The sequence below is a fragment of the Miniopterus natalensis genome, chromosome 12 (assembly GCF_054644295.1).
Source record: "Miniopterus natalensis isolate mMinNat1 chromosome 12, mMinNat1.hap1, whole genome shotgun sequence".
Taxonomy (NCBI): Eukaryota; Metazoa; Chordata; class Mammalia; order Chiroptera; family Miniopteridae; genus Miniopterus; species Miniopterus natalensis.
Window position 1 is genome coordinate 71,763,427 of NC_142092.1, and position 23,985 is coordinate 71,787,411.

The following is a 23,985-nucleotide window of genomic DNA, read 5'->3' on the forward strand; positions in this document are numbered from 1 at the left end:
AATAAATGGCAAAGCTCATTTCTTGTCCATTTTAAATTCTAGGAAAAGGTTATAAAAAACTGGCAACCGGAGAGTAGCCCACTGAGTGACATCTGAGGAAAGGAGCTCAGACATTTGGAAACCACAGCAACTGGGCTCTAAGAAGTGGACTCCAGATGCTCACGCATCTGGCCCGCAGGTGGGATCCTGTCCCTGGCGCTCGGGGAGTTTCAGTCTCCTGCACACCCCAGCCAGGGAGAATCCTGCTGCTCACCCATGGGAGCCGGTTTGAAGGACTCGCTTTCTCAGCAAACATTCCCCCTCTGCCCTGCGCCTTATAAAAAATCCTTTCACACACCGTCCGTGCAGCAGGGGCGGGAAGGCAGAGCCCTGAGGATCCCAGAGACAGAAACAGGACAGAGAGGCAGCAGGCAGAAGTGAAGTATGTTTTTGTGTCTAATAAAAATACAACATTCTTTAAAAATTTTAATTCTAAATGTAATGCATCATTATAAAAAGTCAGATCATAAATGCATACTTTAAAAGTAATGCTAGGATAAGCACTAGGGCCAGTAATGTTCTTTTTTCTTGATTAGGTGGGTGTTTCCAACGGTGAGAACTGAGTGGTATACTGACATGGGTGAATACTTGGATATTACATATGCACATATATATCTAATATATCTGTTTACTATACTCAATTAAAAGCAAAAACAAATGACTCGGGAAAGAAGGCAAAATGATGCAGACAAAAGAAATTAAACAGTCTGTCTGGCCTGGGACAGCCATGGGCACCCAAGCAAAGGTGTGGCCCAGGCGGCTTTCTCGTTTGTCTCAGTTATTACTTTCTCACATGACCCCTTACTCTGGTTGTTCTGCAACTGCTAAAGACTTACAACCTTTTCTTCCCTCAGGAGACTGTAAGTTCTTGAGGGCTACGGAATATGCATTCCGTACTATTTAACATGTCTCAGGAGACCTGGAACTGTGTGAGGAACATAGCAGGTGTTCAATAAACATGAAGTGTGTGTGGGGGGAGAGTCACTTCATGCTCTGATCCTGCTCCCTTGAGAACCACCCCACAGAGATCTCCCTCCTTCCAGATATCTACGCATCCATGAACACACGTATAAAAACAACAGCCGAAAGGACGCCAGTACCTGTTTTGTTTGGAGTGGAGAACCCGAAGCCTTGGGATGCCACACTTCCTCCTCCAGAGCTGAAGGTGCCAGCAGGCTTCTGCTCTCCAAATGACGAGCTGGTGAAGCCACCAAATGTCTTGGCCCCGCTGTTTCCAAACAGGTTAGAGGTATCTGAAGAGATGAAAGTCGGGTGAGGGAGACCAGAGAAAGAGAAATGTCCTAAGTGCTTCTCAGAACAGAGGACCTCAGCTGGGTGTTCTGGGAGAGGGAGTGAGTGACAAGGGAGTTGAGGATTCAGGGAGCTGAGCTGGAGAGCAAGGGACACCTTCTTCGATTTGCATGTGTCCGTAAGGACAGTATTCAGGCACTTTGGTGTCCAGGCTCGGGATTTCCCAAGCAATTCTACAGAAACTCAACTGCATTCCCAAAGGCGTCCGCATGTCCACTGACGGGGGCCCACGGTGAGTCACGCCACACTGCTTTTTCCGAAGAATGGGGCTGTTTCCACCCATCTCCTCCTAAGACCGGCTTCAGATTGTGTCAAACCAGACAGAGTAACATCAGAGCAAATCCACACCAAGCACAGTGGCTCCGGTCTCTGCTTTTACAGTCATAGTCAAGTCTGGCATGCTGGCTGCTGCCTGGTCTGCTCAGAGATCGGCAGACAAACACCACGGGGTTCCTAGCTGTGATCTGACAGGAGCCAGGGACGTTCTGAGAATGGAAAGGAGGCCAGCAAGACTTCAGTCTGATTTCCCCCTTCTAGAGGTTCAATGAAGCTCCTGACCTCTCAGATGGGTACCTAGTGGATCACTCCTTCAAATACACACTGAACTGCTCCAACAGTGAAAGGAAACCAACTGCTAAAACCAAGATGGTGATAAGCACCTGATCATTTCCCCACCGTGTGGACCTGTTTCATTAAAATGGGCTTGTATGCAGAGAAGGCAGAGAGAAGCCATCCTGAAATGGGGTCGGTGCCCAGACAGAGGCCCAGACAGGAGGCTGAAAGGGTAAGCGCCGTGTGGGGAAAGGAGAGCTGACTCTATGCCCCAGTGAGAAGTACAAACACCTGCACAGGGCCAGGCTTCCCCAGCCAGGCGCTCACGGTGAAGGTGACGGGGGGAGGGGTGGAGAGGAGCCACTCACTCTCAACGTCAAGCTGTCTAAAGAGGTGGGCCACCAATAACCTGTCAATCCAAGGCCCCCATGCTGCCGATCCCACCCACGAGATGCGGCTGTTAATACTTCAGTCGTAAGGAAGTGAACACCCTCTCCCCAGGGACACGACTGCCTCAAATTCCCAGGCACCAATAACAGAGCAACACAGTCACCTGCTCTCTGAAACTACTGCTGACAGTTTGAGAGCTTGGCTGTGAGTGTGCCAGGCCCGACAGCGGGAGAGGTTAACCCTCCTGTAGGGCACATAGGACTGTCTGTCTCCTGGGGGAGTGCCCTGAACAGTCTGAGCTTTCCCTTGATGAGCTGGTGGGAGGGCACCTCTGACCCCTTCGATGGCAGTCCACTTAGGCTTCTCAGCCATTCCTCTCCCTTGGCAGTTCAAGAACTGCGGGCTGCAATTTTCTGACTCAGTGCTCATTATGTAAAATTGCAAAGAGTAAACAAACAAATTCACATAAAAGTTTTAGCCCTAAACTATACCTCCTCTTGGAGAAATAAAAAATACAGAGGGGACATGACTTACTGGGACAGAGTGGGAAGACTTACACTCCCGAGGCTAGAGACCACTTGGGGAGCCTCTGGCTCCTTTAGGCTCTTTTTAATCCCCGAGGGTATTTTTCCACTGCTTTTCAGAGAGCGCGGAAGGGAGAGAGAGGAACACCGATGCAAGAGACACATCGATCGATTGCCTCCTGCACCCCAACCAGGACCGGGGATCGAGCCTGCAAGCGAGGTACGTGCTCTTGGCCGGAATCGAACCCAGGACCGTTCAGTCCACAGCCCAATGCTCTAACCACTGAGAAAACCGGCAGGGCTATCCCTTAAGAATCCTTTGTCTTTAAGACGTTCACAGCACATAGTAATGGAACAAGCAGGAGTTTTGCTTTCAGACCTGACTCAGTACCTCACAGCGTGATGCTGGGCAAGGACTGAGCCCACTGGGCCTGTCCCGCACACAGGAAGTGGGACAGCAGCTGTGGCCATGCAGAGCCGTCGCTGGGCAAGGACTGAGCCCGCTGGGCCCGTCCCGCACACAGGAAGTGGGACGGCAGCTGTGGCCACGCAGAGCCGCCGCGTGAGCGTGGAGACCTTGTCAGGCACAAGCTAGGTCCTCAGGAAACACCGCTTCCTCTGCCTCTAACTCTTCCTCCTCCCACGTCCCATCGTCCTCGATGTAATAAAACACAGAGCATGTCAGCTGCAGCACACTAAATCCTTCCCACCCTGCGAAGATCAGGAGAATTAAAGCATTCGAGTCTTAGGAGCTGTTGTTTGCAGTCTCTCAAGGAGCCCAGCACACGGAATTGTTTCAGGAGCTATTTACGCTGCTCTGAAACTGGCAGAAAGAGAGGTCTGCTTGTTTCTGTGGTAAACGCGCTTCTTGGTGTCCCCTATGGCTCCTAAATAATGGTCTCTAGTTCTCAGAAATGTGGTAAAGAAGAGAATCTCTTGGTTGTTGGGACAATGTTTCACTGTAGAAGATTCCTGCCAGTAAGAAAACTGGTCTCCGACGACCTCCTCTGGGGACAGTGCAGGTGAAGCTGGCGCCTGCTCGGGCCCCGCCCTGCCGGCACACCGACCCTCGCTGGCCTTTCCTTTGGCAAGAATACTATCACCGCAGAGACCAGGTCCCGTGCCACTCTGCAGGTCTCAAGTCCCCAAAGGAGGGCTCGGCAAGTGCTGAGAAAGGGATTCTCAAGAGGCACCTACCCAGGACACCTTTCAGGACATTTTCTTAAAAAAAAGTTGAAGAGGGAGCCTTGTGAGCCCCAAAGATTCTCATCAAAGAGCTTTTCCATCCTCACACACGTGTCTTTCAAGCGCCTGGGTGGGAGGAAATGTGCTGAGGAAGGTTCCAGCCCGTGTCTTCAGACAAGGCTTGGGAGGCAGGCGGTCCTTGCAGGCAACAGGTCACTGTGGTGCCTGATCTAAATGACCCAGGGGTTACAGGGTCTTGACAGTGCCTCTGCGGAAGACGGAAGCAGCCTTTACAGAGTGAGCCTCTGCCTGCGGCACTTGCAGCTTTTTTCCCCGGTCATTGCGTAGTTCCAGCTCCCCTCAGGGCTGGCCCTAAATGTCACAGAGGGAACTGCGGGCTGCTCAATTTGTGCTCAGATATGTGCCTGCAGGGGGAATGTGTGACGTCATGAGGACGAACATGGGGCTGCCACATACGCACACCGGGGAGGCCAGGAAAATCTAAGGAGGCAACATGGTGGAGCAGAGCTCAGGAGACACCCAGATAAACTCTGGCTATGCCACTTAATGGCTGTTACCCCACAAGTCCACGTCCCTCCTCTGCCCTTATCAGTAAAACAGGGACGGCCACATCTAAAAGTGCTGCTGTTGGAAGTGATCAGACTACGTGTACTGAGCATCCAGTACTCAGTAGGTGATCCATAATAGCTACCTACCTTCTGCTCCATGTCTCATTGAGGAACAGAACACAGGGCTGCAGGATTCAGACGAGAAATCACGTGGGCCCACGTGACCCTGAGGCCACACTGCAGAGGCAGAGAATCACATCCACCCTTAGGGGGTGGTGTGGGGGGAGCAGTGTGAGCACCGGCATGAAGTGGTGAGACTGTGCTAGGGGAACTGAGTCAAAGTCAGAAAAGCATGTTGGGGCCCTGGCCAGTAGCTCAGCTGGTTAGCGTCACGCCCATACACCACGGTTGCAGGTTGGATCTCCCTCAGGGCACATAAATGAAGCAACCAATGAATGCACGGGTGGGTGGGACAGTAAGTCAATCTCCTTACCCGTCTCTCTCTCAAAAAATAGAGGGGGAAAAAGAAAAAAGAAAAGCATGCTGGGCCTGCTCACGGAGGGCCCCAAATTTCAGCATAAGGAGTTAGATTTTACGCTATAGTCAGCTGGAAGCTGACAAAAGGTTCTGAGTAGGGATAGTGGCAAAATAAGAGTATTAAGCTGCTCACTTTGGTGTGGATTTCCAGACTCCCGTGGGGGAGACTGGAGGCTGCTGTAATACCCAGATGGCAATGGGGAACACATCCCACAGTGACAGAAAAGGGAAGGGACTGCTGAGAGGCAGGAAGAGGGCCTGGACTGCCAGTCCACACAGCCCAGGAGAGGGGTGGTGCTCGGGTATCGAATGCTGCAGTCACCCAAGGAGAGAGGCGACCCTGGCGACCTGCAGAAAGCATTCTCAGCTCTGTGGCCAGGTGACTTCTAGCTCTTCCTTCTCCATCATTCCTTCCTCCTATCCTGCACTCGGTCCTTGGGGCTACAGAGGGCCGTCCCTATCACCATCAAATCATATATTTAGTTTTTAAAAACAAAAAAATGTTAAGTCTTTCCTGCATCTTTTCAGATGCACTTAAACTTCCCTGAGGCATAAATGTGAACTGCTGGGTAACAGCTGCTTGGGTGAGGGGGATGGATGAAAGCCTGCAGGTGTCTGGTATCAGGAATAGAGATGCTCATTTTACACAGGAAGTAACGAATTAGAAACAAGGGCCGGACAGTGACCAACAGGTGTGTGGGGGGGCAGCACTGTCCGATTCGCAGGGTGTAAATGAACACGCCCTGCCATCGCTGAACGGGGAGCTGGGAGAGGTGTGCACAGCAGGCTCTCCCGAACCAGCGCCAGCCCACCAACGAGAGAAAGCAATTCTCTGACAGGTAAGAGCCATGGCATTAGAGAGGAATCAGCCAGAAGGAAAGCAATTTTTACAAGGATATGACCCACCTAAGTTTTGTCAACTAGGCTCGCACCCCAATCTCGCAGGTGATGACCAACCCAGGGGGCAAACCCTCATTTCTAACCAGCATGCTATCAAGCACCTGTTCTGTGCCAGAGGCTGGCTGGCACGCTGTATAAGTTGCGGCTGAATTCCAGATCTGCCACTTCCTGGCTCTGTGACTTAAAGAAACCACGACACCACTCTGCTGTTCATTACTGGAAAACGGAGTGTGCTGTGCAGGACCACGTTTCCACAGTGTGTGCGTGGAACCCTCAGTTCTGGGCTGACAGCTGGGAAGGTGGGGAAACCACCCAGGTGTGGCTCTGGTTCTGGCCCCTGCTTCTGAGTAACCTATTTTTATCTGCTTTGCAAATCAGGCTTCTGCTTGAGTTCATCCCAGAAACAGTTTTTGAAGACGACTAGGCTCAACCTCTAGGAGCCCTCATTCTAGGATTCTAAATTCCCCCTGGCTGACTGAAGGCTGAAGAACGAAATTTCTGATGACACGTTACAAGCGAAGACTTAGTGTCTCTTGACCATGATCTCTCTTTTTATATCACTAGGCCCACAGTGACATCAAAGAACAGATCTGTGAATCTGGGAGACTCAGGAGGGAGTTTTGCTTTTAGTGATGAGCTAACGCAGCACTAAGGAAACACCTGCCCTGCCCACAGGGCATGAGCTCTTGATGCTCTCAGGTCCTGTACAGCACACAGATGAAGACTCGCTGTGCAGAGTATTATATGAGAGAGGCTAAGACAGAGATGACAGGTTCCCAACTTCCCATCTCAGCCCCATTGGCAGCAGGATATATATTATATTTAAAGATATAAACAAATAAATTTCATTTCCAACCATGAAGAGACAGCTCAATAAAGTACTTTAAAGATTAGCTGGAGGAGAAAGTGTCAGCAGAAGGGTACGGCTTCGTCTGAGATAAGGCAGAAAAGTTAAGACATGAGACATAATGAGGGTTTCAACCTCTGAGTGACACTTCTTGGCAGCAGCTGGATTTTAAAGGCAAGTCAGGGAGAGCACGACACAAGCGAAGACCCAGCTCCCCAAGCACGCCTGGCAGCCTGCCTGCTGGTATTCACCCCAAGTCATTCTATCCAACTCATTTCAACCCTCTCCCTGCAGCTCTGATGTCTTCCCATGATTACAGTGGACATGTTAAAAAACCAAAAATAAAAAACAAAATCAAAACAGAACGCACTGCTTTGGGGTAGATACTTCCCACTTATCTTAGGCAAAAGGCCGAGAAGTGAAGGGGTAGATGACGTTTTGTTTTTTAATCCTCACCCGAGGATATTCTTTCCCTTGCTTTTCAAAGGGAGTAGAAGAGAGAGACAGAGAGAGAAACACTGATGTGAGAGAGAGAGAGAGAGATCGGGTGGCCGCCTCCTGCGTGTGCCGACTGGGGCAGGGGATTGGGCCTGCAACCGAGGCACATGCCCTTGGCCAGAATCAAACCTGGGACCCTTCAGTCCTCGGGCCGATGCCCTAACCACTGAGCCAAACTGGCCAGGTGGGGTAGATATTTTAAATGGCCCTTCTCGACCTTTCCATTCCATACCTGTGACCACGGTGTTAACACCAGGAGGATGGCACTGGTGTTTGGGGGGGTGCCGGGACTGGGGAAACTTTCTCCACTTACTTGGGGTGGCTGTGGATCCGAAGCCCCCGCTGGCCGAGCTGAATGGGTTTTTGTTGGCTGCATCCTGGCTGGGTTTCCCTCCGAGGCCACTGAAGAAACCGCCCCCTCGTCCAGTGCTTCCAGACCCGAACACCCCACTGCTGGACGATGGCTGCTACAAAATAAACGGGGCAGAAGGCAGAGAGGCTGAGAGGTCAGTGTGACAGGAGGTGCTCATAGCTGGCACAAACGGAAGAGCAGCAGCGGTCTGATCAGTCCTGGCATGGATGCCCTCTCACCAACGGAGCACCCGGGCTCCGCACAGGGCCTTCCTACACGTTGAAGCCCTCAGCTTTGTTCATGGTCCCCCGAAAGCCGACTTACAGTGCGTGGGAACTTGAAAGGTCTCTCTGCCCTGCGGCCTTCGGTCTCTGCCGACACGGCGCCAGAGGCAAGGACACCAACCCCTCTGGAGTTCCCCTCGAGGAGAAGTAGAAACATTTCTACGTTGTCGTGAACACCTCTACTTTTGATTCCTCCCGTGTCTGGCTGAGCTCATCAGCATCCGCTGCTGAGTGACTCAGGCCGCCTTTCCTCCCTATGTGCACTTTTACTTCATACTGTGAAGACTTTCCAGGTGAGGCAGAGACAAGCTTAAATTAGCCCCGTTATTGAAATGACGACCACAGCAGAATCTGTCCAAGCCCGCAGGTCTTACGCTCGGAGGATGCTGCCACATGGGCGCGATGACTCAAAGTTGCCAGGCGTCACACTGCATTTCTGTCCGGAAATTGGTTCGAGAAGGAGGACCACTACTAGAACTGCGGGGCCACTAATATCAGAGATAAGTGCAAGCTACCTCTTTGGCCGAGAGTGTGGAATAAGATGGGCTCCTAGAAGTGGGAAGCTGTGTCTCAGAACCTTTCAGGGGCCCCTTCAAAGGGGGGCAGAGTGGTGGTGAAGTCCCTCCTCTGTAAAATGGGGACAATAAACTCCCCATCTTGGAATGCCGGGGAAGGAGATGAGCTAGGAAGAGCAGTGCGCTTTGGAACAGTGCTGGGATATATAATCACATGCTCAGAAAACAGCTGCCGTTTGGTACGCTGACGACGATGGACCACTGACGGAGCCCTTTCTATGTGGCGGGCACTTTCTTAAGCACTTTAACATCACTTAATCCTGACAAAATTCACACTGCCAGGGGCCACCTCAGAAACATTGTCCAGTGTGTTCCTTCCTCTGCAGGTGCACGGCCAGTACCCTGGTCTAAGCCCCAACCTGGACTCTCCTATTAGCCAATGCTCAACTTCCAGGACAACCTGTGCTCAAGTGGCTAGAACAATACCTTAAAGTGGCAGTCAGATCACTCCACTCCTGCTAAAAACTCCATCCGAGACCCTGCACGATCTGGCCCCAGCCTACACCATCTTTATCACCCCCTCGGTACAGTCACACCACTCTTTTGTACCCAGAACACAGCACGCTAATTTTTACCCTAGGGCAATGTACTTAGTGTACCTGCATGTCTCTCACTTTTTCTTAAACTTAAGGAAGGCATGCAGGAAATACCAGCTTCTTCAGCCGACTTCCACGCATCACGCCGAGATCGTGGAAACTGCCAATATATGGCCATTTCTGCCCTTCAAAAAATAGCAATTTTTGACAGTTTGACCTAATTTTTTCTTTTAAACCCTCGCCTGAGGTAATGTTTTAGAGGGAGACAGAAACGCCAAGCTTCATTCTAGATAATTTCTGTTGACATATCAAGTCCCCTGTTCTTCTGTAGTACTCACTCTGCTGTTAACCTGTCTAATCATTTATTTCAGATACTAGACGTAAACTCCAGATACAGACCACAACTTGCAATTTGCTTCTGTAATTCCCACTTGTCTGCTGAGGTTCCTAGTCAACCATTCCTTTATTTTCTCATAAATCCTGGAGTGCAACAGTTATTTTAAAGTCTCTGCCTGAGAGTTCCAATTGTCTGGATCACCTGGATCACTGTTTTTGGTATTTCTAAAATATGACCGTCCCCTTTTATTGTTGCTTCCTCCTATGTTACACAGTTACTTGGGTGGGGTATACTGGTCTTTGTATATAAGAGAACAGCTGTGTGGTGACTGAAGAACATACACCTGATGTTTCTTTCTGGAGAGTGGAAGCCCCCTTTCATCTGTGCCCTAACGTGAGAAGGCAACCATTCAGATTTCACTACGTGTCGGACTGACAGGGACTGAGTCCCACCCCTGGCTGGCCCCACACTGTTTTTGCTCAGGGTTCAGGTCATCTGTCCCATTCTGTGTTTGAGCCTGGTGCCAGGAGGCAGTGGGGCTGCAGCATTGGGACCCAACAGTTCCAGGCAACAGGAGATGGCAAGATGGCCAGTTCTTTCGTTTTCCAGTCCTGCCCTTACTTCCTTTTTCTCAGCAAAGGTGGGGAGGGGTGGGCAGGGGTCCTCACACTGCACAGATCGCTGTTGTCCCTGCTCGTCTTTCACACCCCAATTTGTTTGTGTGCTTTTTAAACAGTTCTATTGGGATATCATTCATAGACCACACAACTCACTGATTTAAAGTACAAAATTCAATGGTTTTGGTATATTACATTATTAAGTTTTAAAAATTGTGGCATGGCTCAGCGTTTGTGCATCAACCTAGGATCCAGGAGATCGCGGTTGGATTCCCGTCAGGGCACATGCAGGGCTGTGGGCTCGATCCCCAGTCGGGGGCGTGCAGGAGGCAGCCGATCCATGACTCTCTCATCACTGATGTTTCTATCTCTCTGTCTCCCTCTCCCTTCCTCTCTCTGAAATTGATATATTTTTAAAAATAAAAATAAAAAATTGTGTTTATATATGTGTGTGTATATATATGTATACATATATATACATAAAACATAAAACTTGCCATTTTAACCATTTTATACAACCAGGGGCATTAATTACAGTCACGATGTTCTGCAACCATCACCACGACCAAAATCCTGTAACCATAAGCGACAACTCCCTCGTTCCCTCTGCCCCCACCATGGCCGCTGGTCATCTCAGATCTAGTTTTTGGCTTTATGAATTTACCTCCTCTTTTTCTGTTTTGAAAATAATTTTTATCTCCATGTTTATTTTTTATCGTGGTAAATGTATGTGATGTAAAACCATGTGAAGAGTGCAGGTCGCTGGCGTTACGTACACTCAGGGTTGTGCAACCCCCGCCACTCTTCCTACAACTTTTCTTTGTCTCAAACAAAAATTCTATGCTCAGAACACTGTCTCCACCTGCGCAGCCACTTTTAAATGACTGTTTCTGAATTGGCCTAAATGTCCTATGAGTTGAATCCTACAACATATGTTCTTTTACAAGGGACTTATTTTAATTAGGATCACGTATTTAAGGTCTGTCCACATGTACGTGAACCGGAACGTCATCCCGTCTGAAGGCTGGATTGAATTCCACTGTGTGCATATAGGCCGTACTCTGTCTATCCAGCCACCTGCGATGGACGCCTGGGCGGCCTCTACCTTTGGCACCGTGAATCACACGGCCACGCACACTGGCGCGTGAGCGTCTGCCCAAGGCCCTGCCGTCAGTGCCTCTGGGCATACACCAACAGCGTGTGCTCGGTGCCTGGCTTCTTTCACTGACGCTGCCCGCGGGCCCCACCACCGTTTCGCACAGGAGCAGGACGCTTACTGCTCTCCAGCTCACAGTCTAAAGACACCACAGGGGCCCCGCCCATCTCCAGCTTCGAAGCATCTGGGTTGTTTCCTGTTTAGCTCTTATGAATATACTACCATGAACATTCTAATCCACATGCTCTGAACAAAGGCACTCGTTCCTATTGGTTCCACATCTAGAAGCGGATTTGCTGGACCAACAGGGACTTTGTGTGTCTAACTGTGACTCTACCAAACGGTTTTCAAAGGGGAATCCCCCTTACCAGTAGGCGGTGTTCCCAGCATTCTCTGTCCTCACCAACGCTGGGCACTGTCAGGCCTTTCAATTCTAGCCATTTTGGTGGCGGTGCAGTTATCTTTTCTTTCAGATTTGTATTGTTTATATATTATTTTACGTTAACACACATATTTACCTGGCCAAAGAGTGTCCCACCAGTACTGGCTGCTTGGCCAAACAAAGAACCAGTGTTACTGGAACCAAAACCTATAAAATAAAAAAACAAAAGTTTAAATTGGAAGAGTCTTTTTCAACATCAAAGTGGTTTGTTTCTTTAAATGGCTTTCAAATATGCTAAGATACCCAACAATATATCAACCCATGAATAAAACCCGTCTTCCTATCTAGGAAACAGAGAAAATTATGAGTAAATAAAGATCTTTTTGCATTGCTAACACTTTATAAGAGTATAAATTCCAAAGTCCCAAGGGCTGAATCCTGCTCCTACCACACCCTGGGGACAGGGACCAGGGTGGTACCTCTCAGAGCAGCTGTCTTCTAGAATCAGCTGCCAAGAAGTCTGTCCAATGACAGAATATTATGAACATTTCTACACCCCGGTTTGCTCTAACCTCAAAGACCAGATTCTTTCAGGTAGTTTATCTTTTTTTAACCCAGCACAATGTGGCTGAGGTGCTGGGCTGAGCAGGGCTGGGGAGACCAGGCAGAGCTACATGTTGTAACAGGAGCCAGGGATGGAACCTGCAACCAAGGTATGTGCCCTTGACTGGGAATTGAACCCGCAACCCTCTGGTGCGTAAGCAGACGGACGCTCTAACCACCGAGGCGCCAGCCAGGCCAGTTCCCTTCTCAACTTTGTGGAGTCCGTTTTCCCTTTTTTCTCTTAGTAACAAAAGTAATTCCGGTTTGTTGCAAATGTTTCAACAATAACACAGAGGGGAACAAGGTAAAAATCTTCCATAAATTCTTACCTGACGCTTGACAAAAGCTGAACCCAGAGGATGATGCTGTTGTGGTGGCGGCCGAGGTGCCACCGAACACAGAGCTTCCCTGCCCAAAGCCAGGGCTCTGCCCAAAGGCAGGCGGGTTGCTTTGGCCAAACACTCCCGTGCCTGTGCCGGCAGAAGACTGACCAAATGAGAAAGAGCTGGAGCTACTGGCGCTGGAGGAGGTACCAAAGACATTCCCACTGGTGGACGTGGCAGGGGGGGACACGGACTGGCCGAAGGCGGACCCAGAGCTGAAGCCAGGCTGGCTGAAGGAGAAGCCACTCGCCGGGCTGCTTGTCGACTGCCCGAAGGCAGGGGCCTGTCCGAAGGCCGTCTGCCCGAAGACCCCCGCGGCCGAGGTGCCGAAGGCAGGACTGCCGAACCCCGCGCTGCTGGCCTGTGGCGTGGCGGTTGCCGTGCTTGCTATGCTGCCCGTCTGCTGCCCGAACAGGCTTGGAGCGGTGCTGGCCGCCACCTGCCCAAACACAGGGGTGGCCGAGGGCGCGGTGGCTGTGCTGCTGGTGAGCTGGCTGAAAGCTGAGCTAGAACTGGCAGCAGGTGGCTGAGTGAAGACGGAGGAGCCAGAAGTGACAGTCCCAAACACCACCACATCTGCAGCGGGGCTCGGAGCAGCACTGGGGCTGGTGCTGGCGGTGGCGGGGGGTCCTGGCGTTTCTGCAGCCACAGGGCCTATACCCGCGGCTGCCGTGACGGCAGTCTGCCCGGGCACCGAGAGGGAGGCAGCAGGAGGTACCGGTTCTGTCTTGACGTCAGGGACCCCGGTGGCTGCTGGCGTGGCCTCTGCAGGAGGTGCCAAGAGACTGGTACTCGGTACCACGGCACCGGGGCTGCCGACTGTGGGCTGGGCAGGAGCAGGCTCTTTCTTAACGGGGTCAGAAGTTTGCAGAGGAGCCTGGGGAAGCAGCGCTGACTGCTGGGGCCCCAGAAGTGAGGCTCCCGGTGCTGAGACTTCACTGGTGCCTGGCTTCTCAGGCAAAGAGGGTGACGTTGCTTCCTCTGTGCTTTTAGCAGAGGACACAGGGAGCGTGGGAGCAGATGTTGAGCTCAGGAGGCCACCAAACGACAACATGGGGAACGAGGTGGGAAGGGGAGTGGCAGTGGTGGCTGCCGGTGGGGCAGATGGGGTCACTGTGCTGTTCGTCTGCTGACTTCCAAATGACAAACTAGTCTTGCTGCCACTCAGAGATAGCCCACCAAAGCCAATGACCCCAGGGGACCCTGCGCTGGTGAGGGGCAGTCCGCCAAAGACACCAGTCGAGGCACCGCTGGTGCTAGTGCTGGCTGCTGGCACACCCGTGGTGGTGGTCACAGCGGAGGTCGCAGGAGGCTCCACAGGCTTCCCCAGCACAGGAGGGCTAGCAAAGCTAAACCCTGTGGGGACGAGGGAAGTCCTGGCTGGCGGGGCACTGCCCAGGCTAGTGGGGGGAGCCTTACTGGCGGCCTTTGTGGCATCATCTGTTTGGCCGACCCGCAGTCCTGAGAAACTCCCTAGAGTCTCGCCGGCCAAAGAACTTGGAAACAGGAGCTCCCCCGACTTGGCTGGCGGAGTCTCCAGCTTGCTGGTGGGGCTGGAGAGCGCAACTCCGGCAGGTGCTGCAGGCCTGCTGCCCGACAGGGCCGGCTCTCCTGGAGGGACACTGGTGGCTCCAGTGGAGCTAGATGCGGCTGTCACTGCTGAGGGAGCCAAGCTTTCAGGAATGGTCTCAGGTAAAGGTTTGCCTGCCCCGCCGAACGAGAATGTGTCAGGCTGGCTGGGCTCTTTAGCAGGGGGTGTTGCCCCTAGTGAGACAAAGAAATTAGAAGGTGAGTTGATTTAGCAGAACATGACCTGTCACACCTCCACTGCCCGTTTCTAAGCCAGTCTCCCCCCTTGATGCGGTCAGAGGTGGCTGGTTCCAGCAGCCTTCCGTGGGGAGGACAGTGAACGCTTCCCCACAGGAACGTTAGGGGTCTGTGTCACCTCAGTGGGGTGAAAAGCACAGCTATCTTTTTTATGGTCATTAAATCACAACAAATACATCATGTCTAGAACACATGAAAATAATGTATTTTCCCAAAAGAGAAGTAAAAAGGCATCTTCCCTACTTTCCCCTGGCGTGTGCTTTCTGCGAGAACATTCCCGGCATAGGGCTGGCTGCGGGCCGGCCTGTTCCAGTGGAGAGCAGAGCAAGACTTGGCAGCAGCAACACATCTGCACACTGCACAGACCCCTGCACGTGTCTGGGGGACGCAAAGGTCATGCTGTGCAACAGAGACTGTACCTTGTGTGGCAGTGAAAGTAGAAGATGGCGTTGGTGTGATTATCCCGAAATTAAAGCCAGTCCTAGGGAGTGGAGAGGAGAGGTTAGAAAGGAAGGGAGCTGAGGCACAACACTCCCCTCTGGTGCTACATTCTGCATACGCTCACACAGTCTGCTCTCCAGGGACTTGGAAGCGAGTAGATAAACAACAGAGTTTATCCCTCGCATCTGCGAAACAGTAAAGCTGTCCCAAGGTCCCTAAGCTGGGAGAGCCATCTGTGGGGGAGGCAGGAGGGGAGCAGCAGTAGAGAAGGCCCTGGAGGGGCAGCTGGCAGAGGTCTGGGTGGGGACCAAGTCCAAGGACGACAGAGGAGGGGAAGCGCACAGGGATGGGCACGTGGGGATGGTGGTAAGAGCACATGGCCCACGAGTGAGGAGGCGAGACAGGCTGATGAGGGAGGACCTCCTGTAACCCGCCCGAGTGTCACAGAGCACCGCGGGGAGCCCCCGCCCCCGGGGAGGTGATGGGGAGCCTGAAATGGAAGCCACTGTCAGCCGTGGGTCTGGGCTGGGAGAATGTGGGTCAAAACCTCTTCTGACCCCTTCGACCTCCTCTCTCCTGCGCCTTTTCTTTCCACTGCGAGTGCAGACACCACAGCCCAGGAGGGAGCCAGAAGAGACTACTCATTGTGATAAAAGCTCAAACAGCAAATTCACATCAGTCTAGTTTTAAAATATACGGCACCAAGCGTATCAAATGCAATAAGCAACGTAAGAATTTAGGGTTTTTTTTAACCCATCATGGCCTTCATCAAATGGTGTGTTAAACATTTTATTATATTTAAGAAAACCGCTTTTTCTCTGTCTCAACCTTAGTGAAGAAATTTTATAGAATAGAAAGGTAGTAAGCTGCTGACCCAAACCTTTTTAGCTTATTTTCAAATGGGAAGGAGATTAGTTCCCAGGAGTAAAGATTAATCAGCATTTAAAAGATGCACTAATACTGGCACCGACCTCCTCTTTAAAGTTTGCTCCAAACCATCTTTGTAAAGTATAAAACAATGATTCACCGTAAAGAGAAAATAACATAGTATATAATTCCCCCACCCAAATTCTGTTCTAACACCCTCTTTTCTCTTAACGTGTTAGGCCTGGGAAATGCTCAAGTACATTAACATCAGAGAAGAGTGCGGCCAGTATGATCCAATTATAAAAGCACTGCCGGGAGGACTGAAGAGGCTTCTCTAAGGAGCTGAATGTACCACCTTCACCGCGGGTCTATCTCAGCCAGAGTCTAACTCCACCTCCGGAGGGAGAGGGCACCTGGGCAGCTTTCAGAGGATTCAATGTGAGCCCTCTCTCCCTGAGGCTAAGTCACTGCCTCCTCTCAGAAATTTAGCATGTTGACCCCTCCGTGCACTAAAGCCAATCCAAAGGTCACAGCTAGTTCTCAGATGGTGCCAGCATGAAGAGAGCTCAGCACGATAGACTGGGACCAGCAACAGAATTTGACACAGACCCACTACCCAAAGAAAATGAGGCTCATCCTAAAAAACAAAACAAGTAATATGTACTAACACGTATCGAATTGAAAAGGGGAAATAAGATTTGCATCAGGACAGCAAGCTACTGCCACTTGCATCAGATAATTCGTGTAGTGGTAAGTCTGGGCTTGTGCACATTTTACAAGCATCGCACTGATTAAGATTTTAAGTGATCTGCCACAAATTTTAAGTTTATTACTGACCCTGATGAAGAAAACGAGAAAGGCTTGCTGAACTGCCCAGCAGCAGGTGGGGTGGAAGTCACAGCGGTTTCTGTCTTGGTTGCCCCCGGCCCTGAAATTAGGGGAAAAATAAGAACATCACAAGCCAGTTAAACACAGTTCCACTCAGTATTCCTGCGGCGGCGGCTGCGTGGTGCACATGCGCCTAGGTCACACGCACGGTCCCTGCTGCCCTTCAGCTCTGTCAATGTCAATTCCAAACCAAGACCACCAAAATCTCCTTTCCGGGAAAGAGATCAAAATAATTCTACTGCAGTTAAAATTTAAAGCTTTAAAAGTAGCTTTATAATTATTGAAAAGTAATATATACGGAAGGGAAAAAGTCCAAAAGAAATGGGTTATAGTAACTAAATATCTACGAGTAGTGACTTCACGGTGATTTGTTTTCTCTCTCCATTTCTGTATTTTCCATAGGAGTATTTTTTTATTTAACAAATTATAGCTCCCCTTCTTTAAATTACGGCGGTTACACACAATGGCTGTGATAGAAGTGCGGGAAGTTACAAGGGCAGCCTGTCATCCTCCCCACAGTGGATCTCGGCAACTGCTTGTCAACAGTCGCGGTATTATCCTGTCTTTCCCCAGTTACTCTGGTTTTAAAGGGGGAGGGAATGAGAAAACTACATTTAGAAAAGCCCAAACCAAACCACAAAAAAACGACTACCTTCTCCTTAAGTGAGTATGGGGTAAACATTAGGAAGTTATTTTTAAACTATTGTAAGCGCGGTGTGGACAAGGACTCTGCAGCCCTGCTTACAATCGAGAGCCACTCAGCAGCTCTGGCTCGGGGCGGAGCTGGCGAAATGTTCCGGGAGGGGAGCTGCAGCAGCTCTGCAAAGGGGCAGGGTATTTACTGCAAGGGGGGGAGGAACGGCCACAGACCATACAGATGGGATAGGACTACTTTTGTTTAAAAAGCCAACAAAGAAGTAACCCGAGAGAGACACATCAGATTGCTGAGGGTTATCACCTCTGGAACGTGGACCTTACCGGACAGCTTCCACTTGCCACACTATCCATCTCTACACCACAGGCTCTCTTGTAGGCCTGTAATGCTTTTATAAGCAGAAAAACAACGAAGGTATTCCCATTATTAATAAGAGAACTAGTCTATAGAGGTTTCAGATAGCCTTTTTCTTTTTTTAAAGAAAATTTTGGCAAATTATTAAATAGTATTTCTCAGGAAAACTTTCCTACTCCCCCGAGAGTCCTTTTCTTTTGATTAGCCAGCAAGTGGACACAGAAGTGAACACCTAGTGAGGAAAGAGTATTTCAGGTGCCACAAGGCGATCCATCTCAAACGCTTCTCTGTGCATCATGCTAAGTGTGTGAGACGCGCCGAAGCTTGCAAGGTCCCTTAGTTTCCTTCACTCTGCACCTGAGTAGTAAAAGGAGCTACAGTGACGCTTCTGAAAGAAGTTAGGATATGATCTTTCAAACTTTTTTCTAAAATATCAGCCAGAAATGGAAACAGGTTTCTTAATCTGAACCCTACATGATTTAAGTCTTGGACAATTCCACTAAAATGTTCCTCTAACAGGAAGTGCTACACACCTCCCTCTCCTGGGGGGGACACACTGTAACATCTGTGGTCAGCATTAACCTGCATTCCAGAATACAACTCTGGCTAACACAAGAATGGTTTTTCTTCTGAGTCCAACGACTATTTAGTGAAGATAAACCCAATACCCAACAGAAAGCTCTGACTACAGAGAAGTCAGGTGAGTGTATGACCAAGGAGACTGTGGAGAGCAGGTTGCTACCGTGTGCAGTGCAGCATCTCTAAGAGAATCAGCCTGAAGACCCATGAAAACATGGGTCACAATCAAGGCCGGAGTACAAAGTCTGGTGAGAACACAGGACTGCAGGCGGCACAAGATCACTGCCGCAGAAAGTGGGAGGCAGAAGCCAACCAAAGGGGCTGCTGAGGAAGACCGCACAGTGAAATCTGGCTGTAAGTAAAAGCATTCTCCTGCTTCAGGCTCCCTTGGGCAACGTGGATGCCTGGTCAAAGGCCTGTGGTAAAACCGACTTTAGTAAATAATCATGCTGGAGCGAGTGCTGAAAGTATGTGAAGTCAACAAATCTTTAACACTGGCATTACATCTACCTCAAATCTCACACTGTAAGACATGTTGCTTTCTGTATTAACTGGTTTTGAATTGTCACTGTGATCCAAGAGAGTTTTTATTCCTTTTAGTAGAAGGAACAGAGCCCAATGTTCCTTCTGATCCACTCCTCTCTGACCTGATCCTCCGCAAGGCAGGTGAAGACACACGACTGCTCCTTTTAGGGAAACATTTAAAGGAAGGTTCGCCTACTGCCCTCCAATTGCAGAAACTGGCAGAGCTGCTGAAGGCTAATTTCCTGGCGAATCTTCACCAACTAGAGCATTTGGAATCTCTCTCTACTTGGCTTCCTGTGTCGACTGACTGTGATCTAGAACATGACCCTATGGTGGAGCAGTTCTTTCACCTTTATTTCCACCAAAACAAAGATGCAAACTGACCTGAAGCTTTATCACCAGATGACGATTGGCCGGAGGCTGATGTGGGCCCAGACAGCTTTAGGGAATTTATGAGCGATCCCTATGAGAGAACACAAGCAGGACGTGTGAAACCACTAACTGTCCTCTGGAATAAAGGAACATGTAAAATGATAACATAACTTATAACAAACAAACATAAACATATTTATTTAGTTTAATATTTTTTTAAAAGTTTCAAGTTAAGCATGTATTTTTAAATGCTTGCCATATTTGGTAGATGAATGAATGGAACAGTAAATGAGTGGAATGGGTTCTGATTCTCAGTAAGTTTACAGTAAAATGAAAAAGTAAAACTGTTCGACTTGTCTCCACCTCCAGCCAATGCTTCTTTAGTCCTGTTCATTACGACTGGTGCCTTACCCTGTGTCCTCCAAGGTGGACACGGAAACTTCCAGAAGGACCAAATGCTAAATGCTTGAATGCCATTGTAAGTCACAGCAAAGAAGGACCAGAGAGCCATGCTTGAGGACACACAATAGGCAGGTCCTGGTGCTCAATCTCAAGCACAACCTAGCATTGCTTTTCTCAGGGAGGATGAGTGGCAGAGAAACCAGGCTTCTCAGGGACAGGCACAGCAACAGCCTGAGCTCCCTTCCAGCCAGCTTCTTTTATTTAACTGTGGACAACATAGCCTACTTTTGCAGGAGACAGCGTTTATCAGGCAAAAACCTGGAAGCAGACATAACAAACATCACTGAATAGGCAAGCTCTGAAACAGACTGCAGGAGAGAGTGAGAGGACCTCTCCGCCAGGCATGGGCACTGAAAGGTACAATGAGAAAAGCGACAGCGGGAAGAAGCTCGAAGGCATGGGGCCCAGCTCTGGGCCACCATTCGCTAACCGTGGGCGCCTCCCTCGGTCACACGAGCCCCGGCTTCTCCATGAGTGGAACCTATCCGTACACCTGTCCTGTCACTGCACGTGGCTGCTGCGTGGGTTAGCTAAGGTAACGTCAAATGAAAGTAACTGCAAATCCATATACCCCATAAATGTAAAATACTGGACTGTGGCCCACAATTACTAGAAACTGTTCAACTTGTCTCCATCTCCAGCCAAGCGGCCTAGGAGAGAACGCCAGGTCCTGACCAGCCTGCTACATCAAGACTGGCATAAACTGTGGGGCAAGGATCACAGGTCTCTGCCAGACTTACAGCTCATTTAAAACAAAGTGAGGACTCCAGACAGTATCGCCTCAGTTACACTGCGTGACTCTCAACACAGAGAAAACAGTAATTACCTGCTTGGCCTGGTTACTGGCAGCCACGGGGGTCAGCACTGGGGGAGGTGTTCTGGCTGCAGAGTGCGACGCGGGGGAACTGAAAGACATAAAGCAAACCCTCAGGAGAAAGGCACATCCATCCTTCTGCCAACCTTCGGGCCAATTCATAACATCAACTTGGGGCAGCATACGGATGTCTGGATGCTCACCAAAGTCACTGGACATTTCCCAGATTGAAGAATAAGTTCTTTAAGTGAAATTTCGGTCTTTAACATAAGTCAAAGCAGTAACCTTAACACTTATTTTCTTCCTGCAATTCTAAAAAAAGTTCTAACTAGTCAGAGCAGCTCTTTTCCTACCTGGAGAGTAAGCCCTCCCCACTGAGACCCCACACCCAGTTCCAGACCACATGGGGAATTCCCAATTCTGCTTCCAAGCCTGAGAATACGTGCTTGGGATCTATGAGATGCACAGGATCTGCCACCACATGTGGCTCAAAGGGGTTACCCAAGAAGAGAGCTCAGCTTCTCTGGAACCACCCCAGGAGCCCAGTGCTCACCAGGTCGGCACATGAGATTCGCACCACCACTGCTCCAGGCCCAACCCGCACCTTCACTACAGAAAGAGAAGCCTGCCCACTGTTTATAGAAGAGCTCTCACCATCTTTCATTAACCCTCAACAGGATATGCAGGAAACTGTGATTTCAATAATCATTTAAGAGTTAACATGTGAGAAAAACCCCCACCAGTTGAATGCAATCACAGATGGAAACTCTACTGGTGGCTCTTGGGAGCAATTTTTTCAATTAATTTATGAGTTCTCAGTCTTGACCTACTTTGGTACGTACAGCAGTAGTAGCTATAGGATCTGGTGTTGTTTTTCAGAACCCTCCCTAAAGTTAGGAGGATCAATATCTTTCCATCAAAAAATTAACTTGGAAGCCCTGACTGGGCAGCTCAGTTGGTTAGAGTGTCGAGCAGATTGGCCAAGGTTGCAGGGTTGACCCACAGAAAAAAATGAACACCAGTCTTATAAGCATCTCCAGATTTTCTGTTGGGATAACACAGGAAGCTTCCTAAACAAACTATTGGACTGAGAGAGAAGAAATAATGGAGTTATTTTCAATGAAACAAAAACCCCTTTATTTTTCTGCTGAAGACAAAAGCTATATATGGTGTCTCTCTGAAGAAACACATCCCTGCTCCCCTGAGATACTCTACAAGAGGTACACAGGTACATCACTCGCCTCACCTCTGCTGAATCTCCAGCAGAGAGAAGGAATGTGTGGGTGAGATCGCTGGGACTGAGGGATCCCAGAGTAGACACAGCTGACTTGGGCAGAGATGGTTTGAGCTCATGAGAATCCCAAGGGAAATGAAAATCTTCCATGCTAATGCAAAGAAAAGCAAAAACAGAAACTAGAAAGAAAAAACAAAAGCAGCAAGTTAATCCAATTTTGGAACCTTTTTTCCCACTCAAAATTTAGTTCTGACATGATGGTATATTAAATCAGGCGTGAAACAGACTATCATTACTGTCCTATTTACTTGTGCTAATGCTATAAACCTCTTGGGGATCCTAAGTCCCCAAACATTCAAAATTAGGACCCACGGTATCCACACACTGGGCCACGTGACAGCCCTGCAGAGAAATGCTGTTCAGGGTAACCAGCTAATGAACCAAGTCGGATCCACCATGATCCAGGAGCAAACAGAAAAGAGTAACATGCTAGTTATAAAAATTAACTCAAAGGATCAAAGGCCTAAATGTCAGAGCTAAAACTATAAAACTTAGAAGAAAACATAAGTGTAAATCTTTTTAACTTTGGTTTAGGCAACTGTCTCTTAAATGTGATACCTAAACCACAAGCAAAAAACAAAAGCAAACTAAATTTCATCAAAATTAAAAATTCATGTTCCAAAGGACACCATCAAGCAAGTACCCGCCCCCCCGCAAAGAATGGGAGAACATACTTGCAAACCATATACCCGATAAGGGACTTGAATCTAGACTATACGAGGACTCTTACACCTTAACAATTTAGAAAAACAACCCAATAAAAAAATGGGCAAACTCTTTGGCCGGGTGGCTCAACTGGTTGGAGCACTCCCATACGCCGAAAGGAGGCAGGTTTGATTCCTGGTCAGGGCACACACCCAGGCTGCAGGTTCAGTCTCCAGTTGGGGCACATACTGGAGGCAACCAATCGATGTCTGTCTCAAATCAATAAAGACATATCCTCAAGTGAGGATTAATAAAATAAAAGAATGGGAAAAGGATCTAACTAGGCATTCTACCAAAGAAGATACCAATGGCCAGTGAGCACACTCAGATGCCCGAAATCGTCACGTGTTAGGGAAACGCACGCCGAGACCACGGGGAGCCCTGGCGGTGCTATCTGGGCAGCGTCCCCCTGCACACACAGCAAAAGGCTGCGGCCTCTACTCCCGCACAGTAGGTAACCGAGCGATGTTTCTCTTTGTCTCCCTTCCTCTCTCTCTAAAATCAATACAAACACACCCTTGAGTGAGGATTAAAAATAATAAATAAATAACAATAAAGCCCACAGTGAAACCATTTAACATCCACCAGGATGGCTAATCATCAAAACGAGGGACAGTGACAAATGCTGGTGAGGGTGCGGAGAAACTGGAACCTTCCCCGTTGTTGCTGGGGAGGTAAAACGGTGCAGCCAGTTTGTGAAACAGTCAGAACTATGTTTAGCTCAAAAAGCTAAACAGAAATACTGCATAATCTAGAAGTTCCATTCCTGAAACATTACCCAAAATAACTAAAAGCAGGGTTCAAACGGACACTTGCACAGCAATGTTCACTGCACCATACTACTCACAACAGCCAGAGGGGAGCCACCGTGCCCACAGACAGGTAAGGGGGGGACGTGCATACAATGGAATGAAACTGAATATGCTACAACATGAAGGAATTTTGAAAGTCCAAGTGAAATGAGCCAGACACAAAAGGACAAATAACTGTACGACTTCACTTATATGAGGTTCTTGCAATAGGCAAATTATTAGAGACAGAAAGTAGACTGATGTTACCAGGGGCTGGGGGGAGGGGGAGTGGACAGTGACTGTTTAGTGGGGACACAGTTCTGGTCGGGATAATGACAACATTCTGGAAATAGTCGTGAGGGTTACACGCCACCACATGTACTTAATGTTAAAACACTGTTCAAGCTAAAAACAAACAAACCAATAAACTAATCAGATTACTCAACTGCTCAAAAAACATCCAACAGTCAGTCAGCCGGGCCCTGAGCAGGCCTGCTCGCTGGGCCGAGGTGAGCCCCACCGCCCGCCCTTGCCCGGCCTCACCGTCAGTGCTCTTTTCTCCCTCCAGCCACAGTGGGCACCTGGCTCTTTCCTGAACCTGCCAGACACGCTCCCACTACAGGCCCTGAGCCTGGAGCTTGTTTCCTTAGGATATTCATGAGACCTGCTAGCCTTTTGGTCTTTACCTAAATGTCAAGTGTCAAAAGCCACCGACAGGCAGGATATTACGTAAGACAGAAAAACCCAGCCTGATAGTGAAACAAACACGGTCTGGTACTCCTGAGACCCTGGAACCTTGGCCCCCTATTTATAGCCACAACCCATCCCAACAAC

The 23,985-nt window shown here is 49.4% G+C and overlaps 1 protein-coding gene across 2 annotated transcripts in view; it reads right to left on the reverse strand.

The window, feature by feature from the left end:
• NUP214 (nucleoporin 214) overlaps positions 1-23,985 on the reverse strand; it is a 72,424-nt gene that overhangs the window by 6,737 nt on the left and 41,702 nt on the right. The window contains exons 25-32 of one of the 2 annotated variants that reach the window (XM_016196610.2): positions 20,374-20,452; positions 19,098-19,176; positions 16,550-16,640; positions 14,824-14,885; positions 12,524-14,341; positions 11,728-11,798; positions 7,666-7,819; positions 1,140-1,292 (exon numbers count right to left, since the gene is read on the reverse strand). In XM_016196610.2, coding sequence (XP_016052096.2) covers positions 1,140-1,292; positions 7,666-7,819; positions 11,728-11,798; positions 12,524-14,341; positions 14,824-14,885; positions 16,550-16,640; positions 19,098-19,176; positions 20,374-20,452 — 2,507 coding nt within the window. Of the gene's footprint in view, positions 1-1,133; positions 1,293-7,665; positions 7,820-11,727; positions 11,799-12,523; positions 14,342-14,823; positions 14,886-16,549; positions 16,641-19,097; positions 19,177-20,373; positions 20,453-23,985 lie in introns of both variants that reach the window. The other variant, XM_087823012.1, reaches the window with a different exon arrangement.